Source organism: Odontesthes bonariensis, chromosome 14 (assembly GCF_027942865.1).
Source record: "Odontesthes bonariensis isolate fOdoBon6 chromosome 14, fOdoBon6.hap1, whole genome shotgun sequence".
Classification (NCBI taxonomy): domain Eukaryota; kingdom Metazoa; phylum Chordata; class Actinopteri; order Atheriniformes; family Atherinopsidae; genus Odontesthes; species Odontesthes bonariensis.
In genome coordinates, this window is record NC_134519.1 from 22,219,105 (window position 1) to 22,239,053 (window position 19,949).

The window sequence follows — 19,949 nt, forward strand, 5'->3', positions numbered from 1 at the left end:
AAAGAAAACCTAACTTTTAGGCTTCTCATATCAGTAAATACTTACTTTGAAGTTTCCTTTCCAAAACAGGAAATGGTAATGTCTAACTTGATATGAATGCTTGTATGGGTTATGCAACTGTTTAAAGTCAGTTTCTTTTTAAATTCTAAATTGCATCCCGAGAAAAGCGGAATCCGCAAATATTCCGTTACCTCGAGACCATGGCATAATAATAATCCCCGACTCGCTTTCGTAACGTAACTTTTTTTTTTATTAAAAGATCTGGCAATCGATAGGCCTAAAGATCATTTCAACATATGGAACGTAGTGTACAAACTATATATATATTTGACATCATATGGGACAAATACACATTTTTATCACTTTTACACTCAACTAAGGCACTTTGGGGGGAAAAAACAAGGCCATTACTTTCCATTTTATAAAAGCCACCCATTTAAATACTTAGATATTCTATATTACATTATATCATTTATACACACACAAAACCACAAATAACATATATCATTCTTCAGGGAAAAAAAATGTACAAACTTCATGGTGATTTACATGCTCATGTCCACCTTCACAATCTGGTGAACATTCATTCATTTTCCAAAACCATGCATTCATTCTCTATATCGACTTCTATACGCAGGCTGGGTTACACCCTGGACAGGTTGGCAGTCCATCAGAGGGACAAATAACCGTGCACATCAATACTCACTCCTAGGGCAGTTTAGAATCAACAATTATTCTGGCATGCAGGACAGTGGGAGAAAGCTAGAGTACCCAAAGTGGACCTGCCAGCTCCACATAAAAAGGGGTCTAGCTGCAATTCAAACTGAGAAACTTCTTGCTTGGAGGTGACAGTGCTAATCATCCCAACACCATGAACACTTAACATGTAATAGTACTATAACCCACTGTCGGTTGTCAGTTTTCTATTCCTTTAAATATATAGGGCTACAGGACAATGCCCCCTCCACAAACCCATTATCTGAGAATGAGAGAGGGTGACTTGCAGTTGTCTTAGATTCTCTTCATACATAGAAAATTTCCACCAATTGGAAGTTTACATAAAAAAAAATAATAAAAAAAACACCTGTTGAAAACCGAGATGTTATTTCTGAAACAGTCTCATCACTTTTGAACCTTTTTGTCAGTTAAAATGAGCACAACCTACAAAAAACAAACTGGTACAAAATGTCCTTTCAGTACAGAAATTTTTGCTTTTCACTCGCAAAGAAACAGCTTCCTAGCTGTGCCGGGTGGGACACACGTTTGCACTTTTTTTTTTTTTTTTTAATTGTCACACAGAATGAGAGTGCAGAATACATGCACTCTGAGTCTGATGTCCTCACAGTGTCCAAGAAGACCAGCAGAGATGTCTGTAAAAGTCCACAAAAAATATTTTCTTTAATTGGCCTTCAACTCCACCTTTTGGACACTAGGGGGGAGTCATAGCCAACAAATGCTTTGAGTCTTATGGGGAGGCATTGCATAAGAGAAATAAAATCTCTTGGGGTGAAATAGGAGACAGCTTTTTTTCCTTTTTCTTTTTTTTTACAGCACATCCACAGCTCATTCTTGTGGCCCCTGCACCCGAAAATCTGAAGAGTCCCTCTTGTGTCGGACACGTGCTTCTTAAAGCTTACCGCTTGATCACCACCTGCTCATAGACTCCACTCACAGCCCTGAAAGAGAATGCCACAGTGCGTTACATGGCAGGAAATGAGGGCTGTTATCTGATCTAACGGAGTTGCATTCCATTATATGCACAACTAACATGGTGAGGAATTTTCATCATAAAAATTTACATGTTAGACATCCAATGTAAAGAATAGCATGCGTTTATTACAATGATTCCTTATCAGAATAATTTCATATTCATCAAGTATAGCTGCGATTCTCCATATTTGTAGTAAATGCCTGCTTTCTGACACCCGCAGTCCACAGTTACACAATCACACCCACCTCGTGTGCTGGCTTCCCAAGGCTGTACTCCCACCAGGACCAACAAACAAGCTGAGCCCCTCCTCTGCAGCAACACAAAACACATTAGAAACAAGAAAACTGATAACCATTTCACATAGTCAGCTGACTCTTAATTTGTGGGGGTTTATAGATAAGCAACAATCGATCATTGCAGAATTTGGACAGAGCACTTTTTTACACCACTGTATTGCAACACCTAAAAGTAATTTGATCTCATCATCAAGATGCTGGGCAGCTTTCCACACCAGGATTAGGTGTACACACCCTCTGCACTGGAATCCAAGAGGCCAGGGCTGAAATCCTGGCCTTGGAGGATTTTCTCTATTATGTCATCAGCGTCCACCCTGGTGGCATCGACTCTCTTCAGCTGATTTTCCACCGAGTTCTGCTTCACTGGGTGTCTAATGGAGGGAGAAACACTGCATTTCATACAAGTATCTTCCTCATTCAAAGACACCAAACGGATGATAAAATATTACACAAGGTCCAAATGCAGACATTTTGATAATGTGATCATGAAAAAGGAGGTGAGAATTAGTTTGTTGTTAAATATAAACAATCAAACAAAAAGTGTTCTTTGGAATTATTATCATGACATGCAATATTATGTAAATCCTGTGCAACTTGACAAACCACAGTCATTTTATTCTTTCTTGCAACAGCTTGCTCTTGGTTGATTTATGTACCGTCTGCATGTCTGAGCAGCATATTGTGGCAGTTCTATACTTCAGTGGATCAAAACATCTTTTTCCCCTTTTATGAAACCTCTTTAAGTCAGAAGACAGGCAATGACACATACTTTTATAGGCCAAGACTGACTGTGACTGTTACCTTAACACCTTAGTCGGGGTGGAAGGGTTTTCGCAAACACGATTACAGGATGCAGACACTGTGGAAGTGGGTCTGCTCTCCTTCTCTCCCCTCTGCCCCTGCTGATCGCTGGGCCCGATGCTGCTGATGCCCGTGGAAGCAGAACCTCCTGAACTGCTTCGCCGGTGGCTCAGATCTGTTAAACTGGAGTGGTTTGAACTATAACCTAGAGGACAGGAGAGAAAAAAAAAAAGGCTCCATGTGAGAGGACATATTTATCATTTGTACAGTAAGTATGAGTAATGTTATACAGCTGTCTTCAATTTAAGGAAATTGATCCATCACTGTTTGCACCTGAAATTTTTGAGAGTTGACTTGTATAGCTGGAATTTCTGGAGTGACTGTATGCGATCAGCCCCTCTGGGACTGACATTGACTTTTTCGGTGTCTCTGCGAAAAAAAAAAGAGAGAGAGAGAGAAAAGGAAAAGTATGACATATTGGTAAAAATCACACAATACACACTATACACAATGAATGACAGGAGTGGCAGATAAACTGTGCCGGTGATCCAGAGGATTTACATTACATTACATTTACTTTATCCATTATTTTCTTGAATATAAAAATTAAATTGTAGTAAAGAGATAGCTCATTATTTACCAGCGACAAAGTGAGATATTTGCACGTCTCCTTTTCTGTCCTCAAGGAGACGCTCGGCTTCAGCATGTGGGATCCCCACAGTCATGGCTGTAGATGGTGGACTAAAGGAGACACATGAACCGGCCGGGATAAAGGTCAATGTCTAAAGTATCACAGAGGATAACTGGAAAATGTCCTCATTCAGTGGCTTCATGGGTGTAAACCTCCACCAACAGGTCAAGTTGCAGGCTGAAACTGCTACTACACGATTAATGAGAAATATATGACATGCATCTATTTGGCCAGAAAAGCTAAGTCTAACAAAATTGAAAGTTATGTAATTGCACAAATAGTCAAAGCTTTAAACATTAATGTTGCTGAGAAGAAGCTACAGGTTCTAAAACATCCCTAAATATCTCTACTGTCACTACAGTTTTAAAGTGGGCACCTGAGGCAAGTATCCAACCAAATGTGAAATATTGTTTTAAATCTCTCAAATGAAAAGCCCTCTCTAGTGTAAGTGTTTAGTTTGTCCATTCGGGGCTCCTGTAGAAACATGGCATTGCAACACGGTAGAGTCCACAGAAGAGCAACCACTCCCTGTGTTTGATACAATAGTCTAATGGTAAACATACACCAATGAAAACTATGAACATTAAATTTCACTTCTGCAAATAGATCTTTAAGAGCTAATGAATAAAACAAATGTTGGGGTTTAATGAGATATGCGCCCTCTGCTTTATGTGATACTGCAACAAGCACGCTGCACGTAGCTTTGCTCGCTTTCGCTCCTTGTGCATTGAACCAGCGACAGATTTTTTTTCTCAACAGACAGCATGGCTTGTCGTGGCAGGAAAAGCAGAAAAAGGAATTGATCATTAACGTCCTGCATTCCATTTAAGTGAACACACCACAGGGTCCTGGTTCTATACATGCTGTTTACTATAGCAGCTTACTGGGACTGCTGATGGATCTGAGCTAAAATGTGTTTAACTATTGCTTTTCCCATCAAGTCAAAAGGGAAACTCCCATTCACTGCTGCTGAAATGCTACATGACACACAAGCATGAAGGCAGGGGCACACTAGTATTAAAAAAAAAAAAAAAAAGACGGAAGAAAGAAAGAAAGAAATGGTGCGTCATCTTGGCTACCTTGTACTGTTGTAAACCCTCCACACACAATGAGTAACGCTGTGTGGGATGAATGACTAAGCTTTAGGCGTCTCCAAGGCAGCAGGCTGTGTATTATCACAATAAACATGAACTGAATGACAGTTGGAATGGTAAAAAATATAGAGGAAGACTTGTGTCGCATGTAGAAAGTGTACTATTTGAACATGGAACTAGCTTTGCCAGTCTTGTGACTGGCAAAGCTAGTCACAGAGACTGTTCAACAAACAGCTCTTGAATTTCCTCCAAATATGACATCTGAGCTGAGCTGAGCTGATCACATATCAACTGTTTCACATCACTGAGGTTGGGCAGCTTTGTGTCTGGGTGCGATTGGGTAAATTACAGATAAGATGAGGATAAGATCTCAGCTACAAAGTGGCCGCTCGTAACATTAACCTAACATAAAACTGTGCGTGCCTGCAATATCCGACAAGTGAGCGTGCGTCTTCAGTTTGGTGACAGACAGACAGGATGTGAAGAAAGCACTCTCCGTTGTGGTTAGATGCAGACTTTTGTACCCGAGTGACATGCAGTCTGTGATACCACAACTACAAACACCATAACAGACAGGTAAATATTTCCTTAGTTTCTAAATGAGTTGAAATTCAGACTTGAAATAAACTGCTAAACAGGGTCAAGAAGAGCTCTTACGTTTTAAAGCAGGGATCTCCCGACATAAGTTGGGTGGTGATGACAACCTGTAACAGGGACAAGAAAAGTCAGATTTTTCAGTTTTTAGGCTTACAAGCAACTTAATTTGCGAGGCACAAAAAGAGTCTGTTAATTATCCTGTGTAGTGCGGTTTCGTAAGGCTGCTGTAGATATTTGGAGGCCCATGCCCAAGGAAGAATACGCATGTTTCGCATTCATTCCCATGGCTCAGCCACATCATAACTTAACAGGCTCTGACATGTCTAATGTCTTATGTCATACTTCGAAACTTTCTCCAACAGAAGAGTGTCTTCAGAAGAAGTGGTGGCATTACGTAAGGGCAAGAAGACCGTGGAAGGCTGGGAAATCTGCTTTTACACATCTTTTGCTGCTGTACACAGTGGGGGTGTTGTGAAGCGATGTGCTCATTTACCAGCATACCTTGAGAATTGAGTTGTCTTGTCTGGTGTTCTTCGTGTCATATCCTTCAAGGAGACACCGTCGTACAGTGCTGCCAGACCCAGCAAACTCGGACAGGTTCAGGTCAGCAAAGCCCAGCTGTACAACAAAGGACATTCAGTGCGAAGGAATAAGTCAGACACTTGCTTTTTTTCACTCACCATTAAAGTTATTGGTTAACATGGCTCAGGCTTTGTCTTCTAAACTTCTTAACTCAATAACCAGAGGTGAGAAAGAGTAACAAAACCCCTCATCCATAATAAAGAGCCCTCTGAGAGCATTTAAGGGTTAACTGTTATCATATATCCTTTTCTAGAAGACCGCTCCAACACATCTTTTGTACTAAAGCTTCTTTGTTTACAAGTTCACAGGCTTGAGAGGAGATGCATTACCTTTGCAAAAGTTTTCCCACCCTTCAGTTCCTGAAATTGAAAAAAAAATTATATCAATTAAGAGAATATGTGATCATAGCTTGTATTTGAAGCTTGTCTTTCAAATGAAACACTCTGCATGTCCTATCTCACGTATTCTAGCCACCATTTCCTGCTATGGAAAACTGCTGCGGTGCATTTTTGTTGCGTTAGTGAAGCAGAACTTGACTGGAGAAAGAAGAAACAAACAAAAAAATAAGTCCTTACCTTGCGCACAGAAACTCGGCACAGGCAGGGGTCCAGCACGCCCGTCCCAGCGTTAGCACTCATCTTGCACATGATAGAGAACCTCTTCTTCCAGTGCACACAGTTGGCTTGGACAGGCTCCCTGTGAGACAGTCACATGTGGAAACAGGTTTTATTTAGACACCAAAACCAACAGGCGAGCTGAATTCTGACAGAGTAGATATTAAGCAAAAATCTCCCACATCCATGTCAGTTATTGACAGTGTGAGGGGGAAGATGTGTACCAGATTATTAAGAGTAAGGAAGGAACATGTTTGGCCTGTGAAATGAAGCATTAGCCTTGCTTTTTGCTTCAAGCAATTTGCATTTAAATATACACTAACCCTTTCTGCGTGAAGTTAACATGTTCTTCCCGTGGCTTTTTATATGTCCAATTCTGAATAGCACAGGCTTGAGTGGGAGTAGTTGGCCCTCTCTCTGTGTTATTGCTGTGATGGACAAGTGACCTGCCCAGTATAAACCCTGTGCGTGTGCATTGGGATAGGCTTCCAGCAACAAAAAAGTAGATTTCTATTTTTTTCAGATGGAAAGGATAGTTGCAGGAATTGTTTTAGAGTCGATAAAAACTAATATTCTCATTAACAAGGCGGCCCCATATATATTCACAAGTGAACGAAACTGGTTGAAGCAGGATACATCTAAGAGGTATTTACGTTATGGTCTTTAGAGGCAGATATGTGGAAAGGAAAATTGGGTTTAGCTGCGTCCGTTTTCCCCAGAAGGATTTGAGCACAAGTAGCTTTAACCCGAAGTCTCATGTTCCTCGACAGTGGAAGGGTTTTTAATTATTCACCATTTTATTTGCGGTTTGTTTTTTGTCGTCGCTGTGATAAATGTACAAAAGTATCCTCATAACCTCAGTGTACAACATGAAAAATGTGACTCTTTTCCATTAAAAATATCTCCCATTTACTGTCATTGCCGCTGTTAACTTGCCAACGTAGACTGAAATAGCCGCTCCGGTAAATGCCAACGTTACCCTCCAAGTAGTTGCTTAGCAACTGCTTTAGTCAACGGCAACCGAAGTTTACCAAAAAAGTATATGACCTCTATCGCATAAGAAAAGCTCCATTTGAACCGATACCAAGTCCGTTCCAGTTAAAATCGCGTTAAATCTCAGCACTCTGGGTTTTATCGCCTCCAAGCATGAAAGTCTCCAACTACCAGCCGGTAAGTTGCCCCGAAGTACTGCCCAACGTAATGCTGCTGTCCGTTAAGCAGCAACACCGTTCCAACAAACGAGTACCGGGTGTCAGAAGTCAGCCGATAAAAGCATCAAAACTGCTCAAAAGTTTCGCTGGAGTCTGAGCTAACCTTGTTCTAGCTATAAATAGAGGAATATCTTACCGAGACGACTCCTCGGCAAAGCCTCCGTTTAAGAGTCTCACTTTACAAAACAAAACTCCGTTCACGAAGGGAACCGACGACAATTCCTCCAAGTCAAAGTCTACTTTGAATTTAAACCTCTTTTTCTTCATCAGGATGAAAGACATAATGTTTGGCTGCGACACGGTAACACTGCCGGTGGGCAAGCAGGGGGCTTTCAGTCCGGTGCTGCTGTCAGCTGCTGTGCGGCGCTGCAGACACGACGCAAAGTTCAAACCCCTTCTTTCCCACCCACTGAAAAACACAGATCGTGACGTAGGGGAAACTCCGTGGTTTAATTGGACAGCCGGGTGCAAAAAAAGGAAAAAAGAAAGACGGCGGGACAGATTTTCAGGTAGTTTATTTCCGCTCAGTCTCATTAGAAGTCATTCAAAACGCCGACTAAAAGGAGAAATGAGACGTTCTGCACCTCTGACAACACCGCGTTAATGCAGTCATGTGGCTTTATTCACATGGCCACAAAATGAGAAGTCACACGTGTCAGAATAACCCCCTTTTCAGCAGTCATATGATCAAACAAACAAACAAGAAATGCATAAATCTGTGAATGGAAAAATAAATCCACGCCACAGTTTATCACCAACCATGAACGCTGCTGCTGAATTCATTGAGCAAAGGCTCTGCCTGAATTTATACCATTTATCTTGATGAATCTCATTTCTGTCTGTAGTTATTTCATGAAGGGGGCTATTTATTCTTAAGTAAAACTATACAATGTAGGCATACTTAAAACAGCAATAGATATATCCCATATTGGCTTTTCAGAGTGCATACAGTACTGTGCAAAGGTCTGAAGCCAGCCCTCACTTCTTTGCTTTCTTTTTTGCTTTCAAAGAGCCACAATTTATGGTCATCTTTTAAGATGGTCAAGAACAATAGCCGCATTCGGACTGTAGGAACCTTTGGCAGTTCCTATAACCTTTTAATCCACGGGGCCGTTTTCTCCCGCATTCGCACATACAGGAACTCGGGACCATCGCCCTCAGTTACTATAACCATTTCAGCTCTTTCTCCTCAACTGGGTCTTTTCAGGGTTCTATAGGAACACATCTGACGGAGGTGTTTGGTGGTCGGTAGCTACGCCCCTTGTCATGTTGTCACGGCTGAAGTGTTTACTCATACGACACAGACACAACCTGCACGTGTTTAATAAGTTAAACTTACACTTCGTCTCCTTTGTCTGCGGCGCTCTGCTCTCCTTCCTTCATGAAACGAAGAAGTATCGCCTGCGCTAGATCCTGACTCTCTCTGTGAGCTCTTCCAGCCTCGATGTTAGACGCCTGATGTGATCGTCCATGATTAATATCACCATCATGCAGACCATGAACACGGTGGCCTCCCCGCTCTCCATATTAGCTTATTTGTGGTGTTTTTTTCTTCTCTCCTTACTTTTCGTGGGTTTTGTTTAGTTTAGTTTAGTTTTGTTGTTGAATGTGGCGCTAAAAAGTAACAAGTCGCTGACGCAGACGGCTGCGCCGCATCAGTCCCGACTCATGTGCGAATGCAGACTGAAACAATTCCTCTGGGGAAGGACAGTTATCAGAACGAAATTCGAAGAGCACAGCGTTGTTAGAACGGCTCTGTCCGAAAGCGGCTAATGATACTCCAGGCTTTCCGAAAGTTCAAGCTTTTCTTTAAACATTGTTTTTTTTGTCCTAATTTCGGTCCAGTGTTTGTATCTGGCTGCATTTTGTGCTTGTTAAACCACTAAAAACTGACCTATGACTCATTAAAGCAAAATAAAGGTCCCTTGGTGGTGACCATGTGTCGTGTCTAGGCATAAAAGACAACTTCTTTCTTACTTTCTTGATCTTTATTTATATAGCGCATTTCATACCACAGGCAACTCAATGTGCTTTACATAAAGACAAGACATTCAAAAGAACAGCATAAAGCAGCAATTTACAGAGAAAAATAATAGAATAAAAAATAAAAACACAGTTAAAAGCAATCAAAGAAGAGGGGAAAAAGAAAAATGTAAACTCAACCATAAGCACACCGAAAGAGAAATGTTTTTAACCTGGATTTAAAAGTGCTTACAGTTGGGGCTGATTTCAGTTCTGCTGGTAGTTTGTTCCAGCATAACAGCTAAAAGCTGCTTCACCGTGTCTAGTTTGAACTCTGGGCTCCACTATCTGACCTGAGTCAGCAGATCTCAGAGCTCTACTGGGTTTATACTCTGGTAGCATGTCATTCATGTATTCTGGACCTAAACCATTCCGTGATTTGTAGACGAGTAGCAGAACTTTAAAATCTATTCTGTATCTGACCGGGAGCCAATGTAAAGACTTGAGAACTGGGGTGATGTGATCTGATCTCTGAGTTCTGGTTAAAACTCGGGCTGCAGCGTTCTGAATGAGCTGCAGCTGTTTGAGACTTTTTTTGGGGAGTCCAGTCAGAAGACCGTTACAGTAGTCAAGTCTGCTGGAGATGAAAGCATGAATCAGCTTCTCCTGATCTGTTTGGGACATGAAACCCTTAATTCTGGATATGTTCTTAAGTTGATAAAAGGCTGATTTGGTGACTGATTTGATATGATAGTTGAAGGTCAGGTCTGAGTCTATCACGGCGAGGTTCCGGACTTGGTCTTTAGTTTCTAGAGACAGTGACTCAAGATGTTTACTGACAGCAAACCTCTTCTCTTTGTTGCCAAACACAATGACCTCAGTTTTTTCTTGATTTAACTGAGAGAAATTTTGGTTCATCCACTTTTTGACTTGCTCTAAGCAGTCGCACAATGACTCTATAGGACTGCAGTCATCTGGAGACAGTGCGAGATATATCTGTGTGTCATCTGCATAGCTGTGGTAGTGGACTTTAGAGTTCTTCAGAATTAGACCCAGAGGCAGCATGTATAGAGTGAACACTTAACACAGAGTAGATTTTTAATTGTATCTCATCAGCCACCATTTCTTTGGTTGCATCTACTATAATGCAGAGGGCAACACATTCTAAGGGATAAAAAAAGGCAATTTTGCTCAAACAAGGTGACTTCTCAAATAACTTTTAGTCCAAACCCGGGCGTATCTTGACGTGACCCGCTGTGTTGTCCTCATAAAAATCTGAGGACACAAGACAAGTTGAAGGCAAACAATGTAAACGGTCTGCAGCAGTTGAACAGCATCTGAAAGGGATATTGTTAAGCAAAAAACAGGGAAAGAAAACCAACAAAGACCCGACGAGAGGGCTCAGGCTGTGTTGCAAAATAAGGGCACTCGTACCAACTACTGACTTTCAATTATTATGAAAGTTTAACTTTAATTTACTTAAAATTAATTGACATTTGTACGTATCTTATTGCCATGCCAAGCAGTATATAAAGGGAAAAGGGGTGCCACGAGACTTTTACACAGTACTGTTGATACAGGATTCAATTCAGTTCTCAGTTTGTTTCATATTCTCGGAGGGTTCCATAGCAATAAGAAATGAATGATAATAACATCCTTTGAATCAACACAGGTAAATCATTATGTTATAAACATGCTGCCTCATCAGTGTTTTTCTAAGTCTGGATGAAGAGCAGTTCTTCTTCGTAATGGCTTAAACCCTCAGTGATGCTGCACTCTGACTCAGCCAACCTTCGATGTGAGCGAACACGTGGGAACACCGGAGAACACAAACACCTGACAGACACTTGACACAATCTGCCAACTGGAAAACTTGAGGCAGTAGCCTCAGAGCATTATTATAAGCCTATTTGAGCTCCCACATACCACTGTTTCTGTAACAACATCAAGCACACGTAAGACATTCGTTTTAAAGGGTTGCAGCTACATAAACAGAGGATGACAAAGAGTTCCACCATTATTGACATTAAACAGGGCAGGAACAACACTGACCTTACGCACCCCGGAGGACCAGTATTGTAAGTGTATACTCTGGAAATCTCCGGGAAACACTGTCCTGCGTCATATTTCATCATTCTGTTCACAACCTTGAATGCAAACAGTTAGACGTGCATATCCGGTGGGATTTGGGATCACATATTGAGCAACGTACATAGCAGTGCCAATTCCTTTTTTTCTGAAAACCAAACTGATTTGTTTTGAGCAAAAACATTTCCTGTCCAATCAAACAACAACAACAAACTTGGTTCTTCCAACACGTTTCTACAATTTCGGTCACTGAAGTTGTTCACCTGCAAGTTGCACTTTAACAACCCCTGCTATTTAGGCAACCAGTCTTATTCTTTATGACAAGCAATAACCACGACTGATAAAATCTGGAAAAGCACTGCAAAACAAACAAACCATTAAAGCATGGGAAGCAGGGAATAAACCCCGCAAAAAACGCTCTGCAGTAATGTTATGAATATCTTAAACATTGTCATTTTAAGAGCTGGAATAAGGGCAACTGGACTTTGTTTTCTTGGTTTTTAAAAAGTTTTCAGCCCTCATTCTGAAAGGCAGCTTCAGCCTCGAGCCATCAGAAGTCAAGCTGTCTTTATTTAAGCTCTTAAAATGACCAATGCCTGGATGGCAGCACATAAACATGGTCATTCAGCACTGTGAGAGCATTACAGACATCATTAGATGAGCTGTTTTCTTTATTTTGTGTGAGCCACATACACCCACTATACTAGATGTTAAGGAAGTTTTTACAGTTATTCATATGTCTGACTTCCGTGCATGTTCTTCCTCTTCTCGTTATTATTACTGAAATGACACCTCTGCATCGGTTCCTGATAATAACCCCCTCTGACCCCTTTACCTGTGAAACATCGCCCTCTATCGGCGACCAGCGGCGCTGCGCTGAAGGAAATGCTAAGCTCAGTGTTTCTCTTTCTGCTGACACGTCCCTCTAGATAAGGAGATTATATTTCCCTTGTAATGCACGGTCACATATCTCACAGGAAAATGAGATAATAATAAAAAAATAAATAAAAAAACAGGGGTGATTATGCTCACTTTAATAAGCATCAACCGGGTAAGGCATATGCTCAATCCAGGGGGTGTTGATTTCAGCACTTTGCTATTTTACCGTCTTTCCCACTTTTCCACTAAAAAAAAAAACGTCAAGCAGCTACGCAGCTCTCGTCGTAGCTCCGCCCTCGATTACTGCAGTTCCTCAGAAGCGCTGCGGAGTGCACCTTTACCCCGGGCACTCTGCAAAATATACCAACGGGAAAGCTTTTTTGTCATTGTCAACGCCGGGCTCGTGTGTGGATTATGCGCAGGATTAATGAATGATTCTCAGTATGGATTAATAATCAGATTAACGTTTGCAGGACTGAACGGTCTGAACGCTGCTTCCACATTAGCTCTGCGATGTATCAGACGTTACGGACGTCTTTACTGTCAAGTGCCCGGTGCTGGGATGCCACTAGTGAGCGGTCATACCAGGACCTGTTTGATAGGCTAGACACCAATAAAGATGGCAAGGTGGATGTCGCAGAGTTACGAGCGGGCCTCAAGGCAATGGGGATATTCCGCCACGGTGCCGCACAGGTAACTCGAAGCAAGGGATCCCGTTTACTGCATCTGCATGTAACCGATACGAGCTTCAAGTCCCGGGCTGCTCTTATACGAAATTCCGCTGTAGAGAGACCGGTTGTCTGACTGAGAGTGTGACTCCCCCTTTTGACTTGACTGATTCTAGACTGTGTCTCCTCTCTGCAGAAAATCGTGTCATCTGGTGACCAAAACAATGACGGCTTTTTGGACTTCAGTGAGTTCACCAAATACCTGAAAGAGCACGAGAAGAAGCTGTTGCTGACCTTTAAGAGTCTGGACAGAAACAACGATGGTAGGAGATGAGTGGAGGCATTAGTGCGCGCGCCCCCACGTAGCCAGCCAGTGTATGCGCACCATGTCACATATTAGCTTCTTTTTTTTTTTTATGCTGCAGCACTTTCTCAGTAGAGTTTTTATGTGTGTCAGGGCGCATCGATGCCTCTGAGATCCAGCAGTCCCTCGCAGAGCTGGGCATGGACCTCAGCAAGGAGGATGCCATGAAGATCTTACAGAGGTTTGATCTCCAGTTCTGTACACACCTGTAAACACCAAACATAATGTTATTCCGCCTAATAAGCTTTCAGGTAAAGAGCTGTTTGTGCCTCCTCAGCATGGACATTGATGGGACCATGATGGTCGACTGGAACGAGTGGAGAGAACACTTCCTCCTGTACCCTGCCCAGAACCTGGAAGAAATCATACGCTATTGGAAGCACTCCTCGGTATGGCCCGAACAGAAACACTCTGCCCACACTCAGAGGCAACAGCAGTGGAATAAATCACATATCCTCTGCTCCTCTGGGGTTAGACACTATGGATTTTATCTGCAGTTCACAATTGGCAGCAGCTTTCAGAGTCTAAACCAACCAAGTTAATTAGGTCACAGAGCCACACTGCTCTGATCCTGCTCCCCTCAGCTTGCTCCTCCACCTCTTCTTATATGGTGTCCAACTCCATATTCTTGCAGCACAGAAAGGTGTCTGTGACCGGTTTGTTGCTTGCACAGAACTGTGCCTGTCCTGACAGGCCCCGTTTCTGAATGTTTCTCTGCAAACCACACAGAAATGCCTCATTAATTCGAGCGCAGGACACAGAGTAATTAGCTCCATAATCCTGTGTGTTTTTCCCAGCAGTGTTGCGTTAAATGGCCACAGCAGCTTGTTTTCCTCCAGCCACCGTAATGCTTTTGGGGAAACATCGGATCTGTTTATCTGTAACGGCTAAAGCATGCAAGACAAGCGCTCAGTCAGTTCGGTGATTATGATTTCACAAGCAGTTCCAGCGAAAGGGCAAAGAGCTCAAAGCATTAGACAACCACACCTCAGCCTTTCCTCTAGCCTTCTTTTGTGTGGCTTTTGAACACATCTGGTTAATAAAGTGCATTACGTTCTTGATGTATCAGCTCTTTTGGTAGAAACTTCATGATCATGGTTGTGTAAATGTTGCCCGGCAAGGCTAAAAAAAAAAAACATTGTCAGTACATGACAGCGAAAAACGGAAAGGAGAAGTTCTCGTTTCAAGTCTCAGCCACACAGACTCGATATGACATGTAGCTTTGTGGGTGACGGCATGAATAATTCTGACTTTGGTCAGAGTTTATCGTGCTTGAGCAGACTGAGAATATATGTTATGGCGATGAACGTAAATCCGTTTAAGTCTGCGTGTGTGTGTGTGTGTGTGTGTCATCACTAGGTGCTGGACATCGGTGACAGTCTCGCCATCCCCGATGAATTCACAGAGGAAGAGAAGAGCTCGGGTATCTGGTGGAAGCAGCTGGCTGCAGGTGCGGCGGCAGGTGCCGTCTCTCGCACCGGCACTGCCCCACTGGACAGATTAAAAGTCTTCATGCAGGTGAACGATACAAAAGAAGGAAACACACGGGCGGGTCATTAGCTCCGCTAAAAGTATGTAATTTCACCACAGGTTCATTCTTCTAAGATCAACCAGATAAATCTGATCGGGGGCTTCAGGCAGATGATCGTAGAAGGTGGTCCGTCCTCACTGTGGAGGGGAAACGGGATCAACGTTTTAAAGATTGCGCCTGAGACGGCAATCAAGTTCATGGCATATGAACAGGTAGGGAACTGTACCTTTAAAACACTGACTCTCGCTATGACATGTTGACAACAAATGAAGCAGCTACTGACACATTGTTTTAATTTGACAGTATAAGAGGTTGTTATCATCAGAGGGAAAGAAGATTGAGACGCATAAGAGGTTTATGGCAGGCTCCATGGCAGGGGCCACGGCACAGACGGCCATTTACCCAATGGAGGTAAGAGCACTGCTTTGTTCTACTGCTTCAATAATATGATAAAAAACACACTAATATGATTAAAATTAATATCTCACGAACCACGAGAAGCTGTGGCTCATTTGTGCCTCTTCTGTGCCGACTCTCTGTAAGGTGCTAAAGACTCGTCTGACCCTGAGGAAAACCGGCCAGTATGCAGGAATGTTTGACTGTGCCAAGAAGATCCTGAGGAAGGAGGGTGTCATAGCTTTCTACAAGGGCTACATTCCAAATTTACTTGGCATAATTCCTTACGCTGGGATAGACCTTGCTGTTTATGAGGTGTGCAGGCCTTGTACTGAAAGCAGCCCCCTTAGTCATCTTTCATAAAGGAGAGCACTTTGTTATGAATCCATTCTTTGATATGCACACTGTAGCAGTTTGTCACATTGCTGTTAATGAGACAAATACATTTCTGAGGTATGCTGATGTACATTTGAAATCTCTGTCATGTCTCAGACTCTGAAGAACACATGGTTGTCGTATTACGCCAAAGACTCGGCTAATCCTGGAATTCTGGTGTTGTTGGGCTGCGGCACCATCTCCAGTACCTGTGGCCAGTTGGCCAGCTATCCTCTCGCACTCGTACGCACACGGATGCAGGCGCAAGGTAAGCTCAGTCTGGCCTTTGAGAACAGCATTGTGAAACCTAAATGGAACGGGTGGGTGATGTTTGTCAAAAGAACCGAGATGTTTTCCGTGGGGCCACAGTTTTGTAAAGGCGCCCCGTGTTTTATGTGCACGTGTACGGCTGCGTTGGAGCCCACGCTGAATAAAAGGAATGCGCTTGAGCAGCGCGTCACTCCTTCAGTTCATTCACACATTACGGTGTCAGGCAGGTGATTCACCATCTTGTTCAAAATGGTCCATCGTGTTTTAGATGAGTCGGTTTGAGTCGACGTTGGTATTGACGTCAGTTTTGTACTTTTTGTTTTTATTCTCCCATTTGAGGCTGAGAATGTTTCAACCATGTATCAGCTACGTTTTACTTTAGTTTCATTACATGAACCTTACATTTCACAACTTCAACTTTTTTTTAATTAATTTCCTTTTATCATTCAAAACATTTTCTGTTACTTTTCACATTATAGATAATTCAGCCATTTTTGTTGATGACTTGTCCAATGTTTTGTTACACATTGCAACAGTTGATTCGTAACTTTCATATTATTTTTATTTTTTATTTTTATAAATCTTGGCAAACCATTAAATCCATTCCATTAAACTTACCTGCTCTGGTTGGGAATCGCTGTTGAAAGATACTTTATGATTTAATGTGTTGGCAAGTTATTCATGTAGATAGTCGTTTCTTTAACAAGTGAAACTTTTGACAAATGTACACCAACCAAAACGAGACTTTCTAATTTACTAATAAAAATTCAGATGAGCTCTGGGTGCAGAGTACACACAAAAAAGTGATTTTTATTTTTTTATTTTTTTAAATAAATGTTTTTTGATACGGCAGTGCCTCTCTAACTCAGTATTTCTTTTCAGCGTCTCTGGATGCATCAGACCAGCCTTCCATGAGTTCTCTGATGAGGACAATTGTAGCCAAAGATGGTTTCTTTGGGCTCTACCGGGGCATCCTGCCAAACTTCATGAAAGTCATTCCTGCTGTCAGCATTAGCTATGTGGTTTACGAGTATATGAAGACCGGCTTAGGAATATCAAAATGATACTCCGGGAAACTGAGAAAGAACATTCACTGCATTCGTATTCGACTTGAAAATGCCTCGAAAAAAAAGAAAGAAATAAAGGAAAAAAAACCACAGAAAAACCTCCAAAAGGACAGATAGACATCAAACGTACAGAGCATGACCTGATCGGTTCTTCGGATGGAAAGCTGTATGTTATAAGAGTTGCCTGCCAGTAGCTAAAGTTTCACACAATCAATTGTGGTGCGCATGCTTTATTTTTTGATTGTTTTGGAAGTTGCACATAACACACTCCCTACCTTTACAGACAGTCCCAAACAATGCTTGAAAAAGACAGTTCTGTAGATGATACATAAAAAAGTAGTTTAAAAGAAAAAGTGTTATTTAATTTATGCTATTGTTTTTCCTTTAAACTGTCAGACACAATGTTGTACTTTTTTTTTTTTGTTTTTGTTCCCAAAAGAAGGTTGGCTCTTATCTCGGGGCCACGTTTATTCAGGAATGTAACCTGTGAAAATAACACTTATCTGTTTCAATGTTCACGTGTCCGCGCATGTTCAAACACTGGAGATGTAACTGAACACTTTTGGGTTTTAAACACCTTGCCCTCGAATGACAGCTTCAGAAAGGTGGCGCTCCAAATGCCAGCTGAAGATAACTGGCCCTCAAAAATCAATACTTGTTAACACTGGAATAATGTGTGTGTGTTTGTGTGTGTATAAAGACACACGCTTGCGCAATGTGAAAACAACTAATCCCACGTTGTCTATGTGGTAAACACTTAAATGTGCCTTACAGCCTCTTCATACAAACCTTGGAGATGAGTTTTTTAAGCTATATGTACTGTATATATGTACTGTCTGTATATAGGTATATAAATATATATATAAATGTTTTAAGTTATGCTTATTTATTCAACTCAATGTTGGCGATGGCAGTGATAACTGGTCGTGGGACTAAAATATCTGCAGAAGAACGCATCTTTTGTCACGTGTCACCTCTTTGGCAACAGATTAAGACCACATTCCCTTAAACTTACAGACAACGTGCAAAATAGCATCATGACACAGTTTGCATTTTGTTAGTTGCTCTTTCACGCAGCAAAAGGTTAGAAAGTTTGGGGCATGCAAAGAGGACAGTAAGCCCTTTTTGGTGTACGTTCTTCAGAGTAACCAGGGCTCTCTGGTTTCACGATCACTGAACAGGGTTTTCCATCCAAATGCATTGTTGACTTTAAGCAGATTTTCAGAAAATCCGCTCGATAAGAGGAGTTTGACAAAAAAAAGTTGACAAAGAGTTGATTCGCTGAGATTTTTGTGGTTGTAGGTGTTGCTCGTTCTTAAGTCAGAACCACAATGACGGTGCAAGGAGGTGATGTGAAGCCGACCGTGAATGAATGAAAACTACAGCTAAATTCTCCTGGTAACAGCTCTGTGTGGACTTGTGGTGTCTGTTAGCTTTTACTTGCTTACTAAGATTACAAATGCTTCCGATTATATTTTCAAATTCTTTTTTGTCATATTTTCTGTGTTCAGCTATTTTTTTCTCTTAGAATTTCTTCATGTATTTCTCTATTTATTTTTTGTTGCAAATTAAAACTGCATGAATACAGCGTTAGGGATGCGCCACTTGAAATGCTCATGTAATGCTTTTTCAGTTTTTCCCATCCTTAAAGTGTTTTTTTTTTTGGTGAATGTAAGACGTTTTAAAGCCAAAATCCCACATTGTTTAGTTCTTTTGGATACCCTTTGTCTGAATCACCATGAATATAATTCGTGTAATGCCTGCCCAGTGGCCAGTTTGGCACACCTCGAGCGTAAGCGGCTCCCTCAGACTGAACCTTTCAAAAGGAGGGGACTTAAAGTGACAAAATCTAAAGAAACATCAGGTAGCAACACATGCTCCAGCAATGTATGAGAGAATTGTTTTCTTTTTTCTACATTAAAGCATGTTAACTAAACGAGTTCCAGTGCACTCCTTGAATAAAGTCTCTAAATGAACACATGGTAATGTGGGTTCTTTAAAAGCTTTGCATTGAGTCATTTAAGACAAAACATGTGGACATGCACTGATTAGCCATAACAGCACGAGGGTGGTAATAGGTGTGTGTGTGTGTATGAGAGAGACTAGTCTTCAAAATTGCTAAGGTTGGTGTGAGGCATCAAAGTCACATCCACGTGAATGCCAGGATGCAGATTTTCCCAGCATAACTTTGCATTGCAATAAGATGAGCAGTGTTGCTCGCTTTACCTGCCGGAGCTTTTAATGTGGAGCGTTGTATCTCCACACAGTATTTGCATTAGTAAAGATAATACACTTAAATTATCCTGCTAGCACCTGGAAGAAGAAATGATGTGAAAAAGTAGAACATTGTGTTGTCTTCGCTAACACGAAAGTTCCAAAAGCAATCCAAAACTGCTAATTTTATAAGTAATACCCCTGCACGTGCCGGTGAATCTTTATGAGTGGTGGTATTACTTTGGTCTTTCTGACCAACTTTTTTATTTTCATCAATATTTGATTATTTAAAAGGCTCAGTGTATAAGTAGCAGATCACTGTTATAGCTGCTGAAGGTGGAACTCATTTGTTCGTATAGAATTTTCAAAACGGAGACGGTAGATGATGCTGAGGGGTTGCAATGGGATTAATGTACTTCAGAGAAAAGTTGGAGGAAAAAAACAACTTCTGACAAACAATTAGGTTTCCAGTTTTTGAAAGTCTCTAGGCTGTGACTTTTGTCTACTGAAATTAGACCATGTGTGAAGTTTTGTAGGA

At 41.6% G+C, this 19,949-nt stretch overlaps 2 protein-coding genes across 3 annotated transcripts; one reads left to right on the forward strand and one right to left on the reverse strand.

Annotated features, from left to right (window-relative positions):
- Window positions 1-231: 231 nt before the first annotated feature.
- LOC142399110 (EEIG family member 2-like) lies at window positions 232-7,966 on the reverse strand. The gene is made up of 11 exons (XM_075483578.1): window positions 7,734-7,966; window positions 6,348-6,468; window positions 6,102-6,131; window positions 5,692-5,808; window positions 5,251-5,297; window positions 3,449-3,549; window positions 3,142-3,237; window positions 2,809-3,013; window positions 2,242-2,378; window positions 1,957-2,020; window positions 232-1,676 (listed from the first exon to the last, which is right to left on the reverse strand). The coding sequence occupies exons 1-11, from the start codon at window positions 7,877-7,879 to the stop codon at window positions 1,634-1,636; spliced, it is 1,107 nt and encodes a 368-aa protein (XP_075339693.1). The 5' UTR covers window positions 7,880-7,966; the 3' UTR covers window positions 232-1,633.
- Window positions 7,967-12,830: 4,864 nt separating this feature from the next.
- On the forward strand, window positions 12,831-19,173 carry LOC142399111 (mitochondrial adenyl nucleotide antiporter SLC25A24-like). Of its 2 annotated transcripts, none has more exons than XM_075483579.1 (10): window positions 12,831-13,219; window positions 13,391-13,517; window positions 13,652-13,739; window positions 13,836-13,947; window positions 14,918-15,076; window positions 15,149-15,301; window positions 15,393-15,500; window positions 15,633-15,800; window positions 15,978-16,128; window positions 17,013-19,173. In XM_075483579.1, exons 1-10 carry the CDS (start codon window positions 13,040-13,042, stop codon window positions 17,192-17,194), a joined length of 1,428 nt encoding a protein of 475 aa, XP_075339694.1. In that variant the 5' UTR covers window positions 12,831-13,039; the 3' UTR covers window positions 17,195-19,173. The 2 variants fall into 2 exon arrangements, with proteins under 2 accessions (XP_075339694.1, XP_075339696.1); XM_075483581.1 differs by having other exon boundaries at window positions 15,164-15,301.
- Window positions 19,174-19,949: the final 776 nt, after the last annotated feature.

Coding starts and splice junctions, on each gene's coding strand:
- LOC142399110 (XM_075483578.1), bottom strand. CDS start 7,879: ATGTCTTTCATCCTGATGAAGAAAAAGAGGTTTAAATTCAAAGTAGAC. Junction 6,132..6,347: donor GCCGAGTTTCTGTGCGCAAG/GTAAGGACTTAT, acceptor TTTCAATTTCAG/GAACTGAAGGGTGGGAAAAC. Junction 2,379..2,808: donor ACCCCGACTAAGGTGTTAAG/GTAACAGTCACA, acceptor TCCCTCCATTAG/ACACCCAGTGAAGCAGAACT.
- LOC142399111 (XM_075483579.1), top strand. CDS start 13,040: ATGTATCAGACGTTACGGACGTCTTTACTGTCAAGTGCCCGGTGCTGG. Junction 13,518..13,651: donor TCTGGACAGAAACAACGATG/GTAGGAGATGAG, acceptor TATGTGTGTCAG/GGCGCATCGATGCCTCTGAG. Junction 15,501..15,632: donor CGGCCATTTACCCAATGGAG/GTAAGAGCACTG, acceptor ACTCTCTGTAAG/GTGCTAAAGACTCGTCTGAC.